General features: G+C 30.7%; 2 protein-coding genes across 2 annotated transcripts; one reads left to right on the top strand and one right to left on the bottom strand.

The window, feature by feature from the left end:
* Positions 1-3,046: 3,046 nt before the first annotated feature.
* LOC142235082 (uncharacterized) lies at positions 3,047-4,425 on the bottom strand. The gene is made up of 2 exons (XM_075306306.1): positions 4,275-4,425; positions 3,047-4,214 (listed from the first exon to the last, which is right to left on the bottom strand). The coding sequence occupies exons 1-2, from the start codon at positions 4,348-4,350 to the stop codon at positions 3,220-3,222; spliced, it is 1,071 nt and encodes a 356-aa protein (XP_075162421.1). The 5' UTR covers positions 4,351-4,425; the 3' UTR covers positions 3,047-3,219.
* Positions 4,426-4,789: 364 nt separating this feature from the next.
* Fdx2 (Adrenodoxin-like protein 2, mitochondrial Ferredoxin 2) lies at positions 4,790-5,702 on the top strand. The gene is made up of 2 exons (XM_075305701.1): positions 4,790-5,048; positions 5,137-5,702. Exons 1-2 carry the CDS (start codon positions 4,924-4,926, stop codon positions 5,474-5,476), a joined length of 465 nt encoding a protein of 154 aa, XP_075161816.1. The 5' UTR covers positions 4,790-4,923; the 3' UTR covers positions 5,477-5,702.
* Positions 5,703-10,504: the final 4,802 nt, after the last annotated feature.

Here is a 10,504-nt window from a genome sequence, read left to right as displayed (position 1 = left end):
GTCCATAAAATGCTAATGTTATAAATGCTTAGATATTTTCTCGTATGTGTATAAAGAGTTGATTGTGGCATCAACAACAATGTTCAAAATTCGGGCCAATCTAGGCAAATCAAATGCTACGCATAGCTGAACTGAGTTCATGAAGGTTCCATAGCTGAAGATTAATTCTATTCTTAGAGTCATACCACAGTTCATTGCACCGGAAAAGTCTGCTAAAAACAGCAGTCGGGATCATTTCAGCAAACAATGACGCTTTTTCTTTTTCAGCAGACTTTTTGCTGTTTCATCAGAATTTTCCGCTGTGTTTACTAAAAAATTTTTTCGTACACAATTTACTAAAGATTTTTTTTATTGATTATTCATATTCATATGGCATCAATTAAATAACCTATAAAAAATTACTACTGCAGGTCGGGTCTCACTGCAATTGGGTCTGTTACAGCGCACAGTGGTTATAAATCGCTTTTGTTTTGGAAATAATTCTGCAACTTTTTAACGGATAAAGATATCAACATAATTTTCTTTGTGTGAAAGGTGAGGTGTTTTCCTCTAAGTTTTCAAATTTGTGGGTCCACGGGCTGAATTGCAGGCGTTGAAAGTTGGTCACCTCGGGGGTATGAAAATTTGTTTTAGCTGTCGATTCTATCTATTTCTATGATTTTTTTTTTTGCTGATATGGGCACCACGATTAATTTTTTTTGCAAAATTTAGACAAAGTGGGGTGAGTATTACGAACCTAGAAGTTTTTGAGTGGATCCGTAATTTCTCTTCTTAACTGCATTCCCAACCTAATTCTACGAATTTTAGAAGAAAAAAAATTGTACTGATGTGCTTTAGATTAAAAGTTGTTAAGTCCACAAATTAGAATTAAAATAACGAATTTTGACCATTTTTTTGGAAAAAGGCACTCACATTCATTCTGTCGTAACATATTTTTTTATAGATTTCTCCCGTTTTTTTACATATTTCAACATCCTATCAGTAAAAAGCTGTAAAAATATGCAAATTTCAGAAAAATAAGGTTTTTTTAAACATATTTCCCCACTTCATATTTTTAATTCCCAAAAAATCGGATTTTTTGAAAAAAATTGTTCTTGTCCCAAAAACTTGAACTTTTCGTAATTTTAGTTTTTTTTTCAATTACATAAGAATAAAGTTCTTTCAATTATCTTTCCAACGACCGGTGCTTAGCAAAATGCGCCAAAAGCTTGAACTGAACATCAGTAACTCGGGTAAAACCATACATTTCTGCAAATGTAGGTTTATATGGGGGCTATACCTAAATCTGAATCGATTTAAATCAAATTTGACACACACGTGACGAAACTATCAAATATACTCCTTGTGCAAAATTTGAAGCAAATCGTATATATGGGGGCTATATTTAAATCTGAACCGATTTCAACCAAACTCGGCATGCGTAGTTAGAATGTTAATTCTTCTATTTTCATGTAAAGGTGGGTATTAAGTTCGAGTTTAGCCGCTAAAATCGTCATTTTTTCACGATTACTTCTTTAATAATCCATTTTAAGGAATACAAACTTTTGGAAAATTTGCTTTGGGCTTTTCCCCATCAAGTTATAAAAAAATTTGCAACAAATATGTATACCTTTATGTCTTTTTCTTACTGATTTAGTTTTCACTTTAGCGATTTTAGCGGCTAAAGCTGAGTACTATGTTCAGTTTTCAAGCTGAAAACCAGCTTGTTTTCACGGTTACTTTTTTCAATTAATTAATTTAGAAATATAAAATTATTTGTAATCAATTCCTTGGACTTTTTCAATCCATTATTTGGCAAGACTTGATCAAAATATAATCGTCTTCATAAATATATTTGTACTTTTAATTTAGTGTGAAAATTTAGTTTCCGGTGGTCATGTAAGTGTAAATCGGACAATAGATATATATGGGAGCTATCTAAATCTGAACCGATTTCCACCAAATTGTGCACAGGTCAGCCCGTGGGCCCACTAGTGACCCACAAAACTTAGAGAAAAAACACCTCACCTTTCACACAAAGACGAAGTTATGTTGATATCTTTATCCGTTCAAAAGTTGCAGAATTATTTCTAAAAAAAGCGATTTGGAACCACTGTGCAGCGTCTCCAATCCTGTCCAAGGACTCCTTAATAAAGACTGAAAATACAACAATATCTCATCATACAAACAACTTCAAATTGCTACAACAATTACTATGTGTCGATAATCTCATATATCCTCCAAATGCACTGAGAAAATTTTTATGTTCATGTTCAGTTTTATAACCTCTGCCATAACGCATCGAAATATTCGTCTCACGTCCCAAAAAGCGTATATATTTTTCGTCATGGTGAAATTCTGAGTCGATCCAGCGATACCGCTTGTCAACAACACGATAACACGAAAAAACATCGTCATGAAACTTGGCACAAAGTTGCTGTTTACGCGGAATCGTATCGGACCACTTTTATTTATTTATTTACTTTAACTCATTTTACGACCAAACCCAAAAGAAAATACATTAAATTTACTTAAAAAAATATATAGGACTACAATCAAACATATCCCCAAGTCTAGTTTGCTGAAAATACCATTTTATACAACTTGAAAGAGGATAGATTGAAAAAAGAACCTGAATAATATTTTCAAACTAACCTAAGCATAAAACAAATTGAAACGATGCAAATATTTTAAGATCACTTTACTACAGAGTATAGTTGATCATAGAAAAGGCGAAAATCGATTGTTTATAATCTTCAAAACTGAATAAAAACTTTGATATTTTGTAAAATCGAATCAAAACCACTTTTAGTGTTGACCAAAATCAACATTTAAGAAAATGGGTCGTCATAGAATTAAAAGAGAATTATGTTGTGAATATTTCTATGATACCTCAGAGTATTGTACGATGAATGAATTCAGTTTAACCGCAACTAGAAATTTCAAAAATTCAGATTTTCAAAATTTTTAAAGTTCAACGTATTTAAATTTTGCAAAGTCGAAAACTCGACATTTTTGATTCTGATTACAATCCCTGGTTTGTTTCCATAATAAAACTACTACAATATATAATTGTTGAAAAATGTTTGTTTATTGCGTCAGTTAGAAATCTTCACTTCCAGAGAAAATCATTTTGCGTGAGCGTTATCATTAATATTTCAAGATCACCCAATATTTTATAATAAGTATTATATTCTCTTCATCAGTAAAATAATTCAAATGAGACTCTCATTCTCCCATTCACGTAATATCTTGAACAGAACTGCATATTTTGGAGCTTATAAATTTTGTAAAAATATTTATTGCTTTCTTTTCTTCGCCGTTTTGTACTTTGCGCTCAAATAATTTTGTAGCACCAGCCCATTCGTGGCTTAAAACCTTTTTTGTAATACACGAAGAAATATTGGCATTTCGGCATTTGGATTCTTTATCTATGAAAGCCTTTACATCTTTTACAGTCTTCAATTGTTCAAAAGCAAGTAACGTTCTATCGTTTAATGAACGTTCAATTGTTTTACCCATATCAGGTTTTTTCAAATTTTTAGCCTTTACAGGGACCGTTAAATCTTTCTCTTTCTTTAGCAAATCAGTCAACGAACTTCCGTCAAAATGTGGAATATCTTTTAAGGGAGTATTCTCTACCATTCGTCGTTCATTGTCTATGATGTCCAATTCAAGCGGCGGTGCTGAGGTTCTATCCAAAAATTTAGAATTCTTATTAAGGGGCAGATGGGACCGATATGTTTGCATATGATTATAAAAGCGTATAGATAAATTTCCCAATTTAGTGCTAAGATCATAAATTTTGGCAATAACTGCTAAAAATAAAGTATTCGTTTCAAAGAAAAACTGAATCCTTAATTGACCCAAAAAATATTCCGCTGCCTGCACACAACATTCGACTATGCGTCTGTACAATTCACAAAAACCTATTAAACGCAAAAGCAGGAAGTCAAATGAATCTCTGCTAGGTAAGTGTAGAATTGTATCTTCCTTATAATATACATCGGGAAGTGTTGATCGAAATCCATCCAACTCTCGTTTGAAATCCAGTCTTAGTAGACGACACAGTGCCGAGTTTAGTTTACAAACATTTCTAAAGCCTTTCATTTTTCCAAATGAATTTTTTCGACGGGCCATTAGTCTTCCTAATAACGCAGCAGTTTCATTGAATTCGCCCTCATATTCACCTTGTTTACTGTAGAAGATTTCGATCCTGCCATGGAGTTCAGAAACTACATAAAATTTAAATTTGATTTTTTCTACTGGCGTATTTCTCACATATTTTTATTTACCCCATTTGCTATGAGATGATTTAATTGTAATAAATGGAGCTTTCGTCAATTGAAAATCATTCCAAATCTTTTCCATGTTTACCTATGATCAAACAGAAAGCAGTGTTTGACAACAACGTGATTGCAAATCAGTGATGCCAGAAGTATTTTTGAAAATTCCCTTCGCAACAACAAAAAATTCCCTTTTTACCCTACGGTCAGTGTTTGACAACGTGGTACCAACTTGTAAAATAAGTGGATTTGTCATATATGATTTGTTTTATATTCATAAAAAAATTCCATGGAAATACATCATGTGGTGGACATATTGAGGAACGAAGCCATTCCTACTAAATACGCAATTGAAAATATATGCGTTTCAATAATTTCAACCCCAACTCCGTGCACCAAATAGGTGACGTATTTATACATATAAAACTACGCTTACTAATTGTCTCCTCATCTACGTTACGTTTGATACTAACTCCAACATTAATGACATTTCTCGTCATATCTGAACTTATCAATAATACAATAACCATATGAGCGGGAGAAGGCAAGAGATAATTTATATTATTTTACTGAATGGAGGTTGTAGTTGCACGGTAAATATTCAGTACCGCGAAAGAAAGTTGTGTTGTTAGATAATAGTCTTGCCTGCAAACAAATAATGGCATTGCGAAATATTTTAAAGTGTACAAATTCTTTAATTCAGCGTCAATTAAAGGTGATTTCGAAAAATCAAATAAACGAGCAGACACGCAATTTCACACTGGGAGTGACGTTAAATCAAGAGTACGTATATATATGAAGTGTCGCTGATTGAAGTGATCATGAACATTTTGTAACTTTCTTTTTTTTTCTGGTTCTCTGGATTTATTAGGATAAAGCTTACATTCATTCGAGCCAGTGGAGATAGAATCGAAACGAAGGGCAAAGTGGGTGACTCTCTATTGGATGTTGTTGTCAATAACGAAATAGATTTGGATGGATTTGGTGCCTGTGAAGGAACTTTGACATGTTCAACATGTCATTTGATATTCAAACCGGCTGACTACAATAAATTGCCCGATAAACCGAGTGACGAGGAACTTGATATGTTGGACCTAGCATATGATCTGACAGATACTTCACGTTTAGGCTGCCAAATAACACTAACCAAAGATATGGATGGTTTGGAAGTTCATGTCCCTGCTACAATTAACGACGCCCGAGCCGCGTAATTAGTTTTACAAGATTTTCTTTCGAATGTCGCTTTCCTACGAAAATAAGTCGCAGTACCCATAGAAACAAAAGCCTATTAGTAAAAAATTTTAAAACTAGGCAAATTATATACCTATCTAATGTCTTCTGTACATACGAAATACCTGCAGATATAATTCTTAGTCTAAAGTTGTCACATTAACTGAACTATTTTTGTAAAAGTAAACGTTTATTTTTAACTAAGAACATTGAACCTGTTTTAACGCGATTAACAAAATTCGTATATTGGCCCGTAATCATTGATGTAAATGTCTGAGATAAGAGGATGTATATAGACAATTTGGGATTCTTCACTTGTGTTTTTGTTATCAGTACAAATTATTTTTATTAAAATTTGTGACTTGATAAAATAGGGATTCAATAATCGAAAGTTGACTGTTCGACTCTTTGTTAAAATGCATAAATTCGTCTTCTGTTCACTTTCATTGTCGCTGTAATCTACATTTGATGTAAAGACTATAAGACTATACTAATTAATATATATAGACAATATATATATATATATATATATATATATATATATATATATATATATATATATATATATATATATATATATATATATATATATATATATATATATATATATATATATATATATATATATATATATATATATATATATATATATATATATATATATATATATATATATATATATATATATATATATATATATATATATATATTAATTTTTGTCGATATCGACTTTTTCGATCTTCGTTGTTTTCATTTAACGTGAGTACAATGTTGCATGTTTGACCCTGAAACGAGGTTGTTTTCACGGGTACTTTTTCGAATTTCGTCGAAAGATGAATTGTTGTTTTCAATCTATGATTTAAAAGATTTCAAAAAAATGTGTACTAATCAGGTATGTCCTTGATTTACCTTCAAATAGATTTCAACTTCCGCTTCCCCAAAAAATTGTTGTTGTTCTTGGTTTCACGAGGAAAAAGGAATACACTTGCCGAAAAACGAAAATCTACCCTGAGCATTTTGTCTTTGACTTATTGTTAAAAATTGGTGGTTGATTTTATGTATGCTCGAAATGACAGTGTTGCAAGATTTTGAGAAAGTGCATTGAAACTTCCGTTTTCTTTTAGCACTGGATGCAACATTTGCATAGAACATCGTTGCACTGGTGTTCTATCCAGAACATCTCATCAGTGAGAGTTGGTAGGTTTGGGGGGTTTACCCCCCAAATTTAGGGATTTTTTTCACGTTTGGGGGATTTTTACGGGTAACATTTATTTGTAGATTTTTTTAGGGGTAAACATTTTTTACATTTAATAAAGTAACACAATTCTCAACCAATATTAAACTTAAGTTGTGTCGTTTAATAAAATTTATATTACGTGTTTGAATGTTGAAACAAATGAAATGAATGAATGAAATGAAAAACACTTGAATTTCTGTAAGTTGTTTTGTTAATATTTGTATTGTGAAAAAATTGTGATTTAATTTATAAAAAAATCTTTGTTTAAATAGACGAATCCCTTGAAAAAGCCACCAAATAGTGGAGAAACGTTGGGAGAATATGAAATAAAAGAGTTTTATTTCAAAAACAAGTTAGGCGTAATTAGCAAAATTAAAATAACAATAATACATACAGAATTGGCCAAAGAAACAACAAAAATAAATACAAATTTGGAACAATTCTGGCATGAATTTGAAGAAAAACATACATCAACACCAGCGTTGCCAATTTAGCTTTTTTCCCGCTAGATTTGGCTTTTTTTGAAGACGTTTAGCGGGAAAAAAATGCATTTAGCTTTTAGCTTTTTTTCTGCCTTTTTTTCATGCCCCTTTTAGCTATTTTTGGCTTTTTTTATTTTCGATATGTTCCTATTGAAATATGGATAAAACTTCGTTTTTATCTAAGCCTTGCTGTCAGAATAAGGTTTTCCACATATTTCAATTCCTTATATAAACTGTCAGTAAATTATTAGGAATATTAGCATTTGACTCGTTTATTATGATATAACTAAAGTAAAATAGTAGATGTGAATTGCTTTGTACATTGAAAAAATATTGTTGTGAGGCCAAAGATTTCATTTCCTTAAAATACGAACGCGAATTTTGGTTATAATAGCATTTGTGAATTTCTCTTATATAAACTGTTTTCCTTGTCCAATAGCCGATAAATTCTTTTTGTCCTTATAGTTAAGTGATTCAACTTAAAAATGGGTATCTTTTCATGAAAGAAGGCTAGGGTCAATTCTAAAAAATTCTTAAAATTAATGAAATAGTCTTTAAATTTGTGGAGTTTTTGTATCTTGACCACAAACCAAAATAGCGTTCAAAAATAGAAGAGGTTTTTCAACATTTTATTTTAAAAATGTATACATAGAATAATTTCTACTTAAAGTCGAGTCTGAATTTGGAAATTTAAGTTGTCGTTAGCACGTTTTTAAAGCACTGTGATAGCTCATGAAGAAAAAGCTGAAAAAAACGAATATTTAAATTCAAATTTGACTCGGAATCAATACCAAAATCATTAGTGTACAAAATCTTTGGAACCGAATATACAAATAATTAAGGAAATAAAGTTTTAAATGTGGTATTATTTTTTTAACATCAAAAAATGCAATGAAAAAAATCGTAGTGATAGGATCAAAACAAATCTGCTATATATTAATGGAATGCATTTACATTTACGAAAATTGGACAACAATAGGTTTGTATGGGAAATTTTCAAATAATAGATATTCAATATAAATTTTCAAGACAGTTAGAATGGGTTTTATTCTCTTGGGTAAAATTAGGAGAAGTGTTCACGTTCATGAATTTATCATTAATTCAGTTAAAACGAAATATATTGACATTTTCTAATGCAGTTCTATGTGACATTATGCAATATATCGCACATTGGACTTGTTGATGATTAACCAGCTGGCAATTGCAAGTTTACTGGGAAAAATGTTTTTACTAGGAAATATAAACGAAGGACTTCCAGTAAAAATTTGTGATAGTAATCAAAATGTATCGAGTACGCAAACAGAGCTAATATGACTTAAATTTTCTTATAGTCTCACAGAAATTGAATTAAAATGAATACAATTAAAATAATATGCATTTTAAGTGATATAAAGCCTTTAAGTTTGTTAAATTTCAATCAAAAATGTGACTTTTGATACTAAAAATTTTAGCTTTTTTTCTAGCTATTTTTAAAATTTTTTAGCTTTTTTTGGCTAGTTTTTTGGACAAATCTAGCGGTTTTTTGTGAAACAATTCTGGCAACACTGATCAACACAAATTCCTAGATATAAGCAAGTATGCATTAACATCCCAGCAAAAATAAGTCGCCAAAAAGTAATAAAAATGTTCTTTTTGGATCCAGAAGTGATGAAAAATAGGCACAAAAGCGATGAAAAAGAAGAAAAAAGATAAAGTTTTCGTCCGTTCTTAAAGCAAGTTAATTCAGTTGCTAGGTGGCTGTAGCCTTCAAAATAACTAGACAATTTATTTTAAAGTCGTATATATAAAATAATTAACAAAATTTGTTCATATTTGATTGTATTTAGTCTATCAGCAACAAATCACGACGAAATTTGGTTGATTTTTTGCGAATTTTCGTTGAAAAGATAAAATTTTAAAATTGACCCCCCTCAGACTTAAACCCCAGCTACGCTCATGGAATCTCCAGAATAGTCTTCTACACCCTTAAAGCTAATATAATCAATTAAAATTGTGTAAAAACTATGCCCCAGCAACGATTTTATTTATTTATTTATTTTTATTTTTATTTTCATCATGTAATTTGAAGCCACTTAGCGGCCAATTTATATAAATTACAACGGACTACTAACTATGAATAAAGTACAAATCAAGTTATGACAATGTGAGAACATATGCGTGTATATAATAAATATAAATGTGCATAAAATAGTATAAAAATAAATTAATTAATAAATATAGATATGTATAAAATAGTATAAAAATAAATTAATTAATAATATGAAATAGGACAAAACATTTTAGGTTCCCAATATAATTAAAATAAGACAAAATAAGAAAAGATTATTTACTAAAGCAACCACAACAAAGCAACACTTTTTAGCTGTTAGAAAATACATTAATGTCTCCTGGCTTGGGGTTAATGTGCTATACCCACTTTTGCCTTTTAACTCCTCCTAGAAATGCTCGAAAATCGACCCACAAAATTGGCCTAAATATAATTGACCCCCCTCAGACATAAAGCCCAGCTACGCTCATGGAATCTCCAGAATAGTCTTCTACACCCTTAAAGCTAATAGAATCAATTAAAATTTTGTAAAAACTATGCCCCAGCAACGATTTTATTTATTTATTTATTTTTATTTTTATTTTCATCATGTAATTTGAAGCCACTTAGCGGCCAATTTATATAAATTACAACGGACTACTAACTATGAATAAAGTACAAATCAAGTTATGACAATGTGAGAACATATGCGTGTATATAATAAATATAAATGTGTATAAAATAGTATAAAAATAAATTAATTAATAAATATAGATATGTATAAAATAGTATAAAAATAAATTAATTAATAATATGAAATAGGACAAAACATTTTAGGTTCCCAATATAATTAAAATAAGACAAAATATGTTATGACCCCATATAGCACTAGGCTTGGCCCTCCGGCACACTCAACCTCTCTCAGGACGGTCCTCAACCCGCCGAAACCTAGCCCGAGGTATAACATGAAAAAAAGGAACTTACAACTGTCGATAACACACTTACAAACACAAAGGGACACATACGTTGAATGAGGCTTTTGATGGACAATCCTCCCACTCTGCCCTCCCAACCATGGTTCACAGATACCGTTTCATCAATTTTTATGAACCCCACAAAACCTTCCTTCACTCCTTTTACCTTCACATATTCCCCCTCAACAAATCAAAATTTAGCACATAATTCCGTTACAAATATTAAAATCAAGATACATTTTTATTTTTCATTTTTCCTAGTCAATAATTAAAATTAACAAAATAAAACT

The sequence above is a fragment of the Haematobia irritans genome, chromosome 4 (genome assembly GCF_050003625.1).
Source record: "Haematobia irritans isolate KBUSLIRL chromosome 4, ASM5000362v1, whole genome shotgun sequence".
Taxonomy (NCBI): Eukaryota; Metazoa; Arthropoda; class Insecta; order Diptera; family Muscidae; genus Haematobia; species Haematobia irritans.
This window is presented reverse-complemented; position numbering and strand designations above follow the sequence as displayed.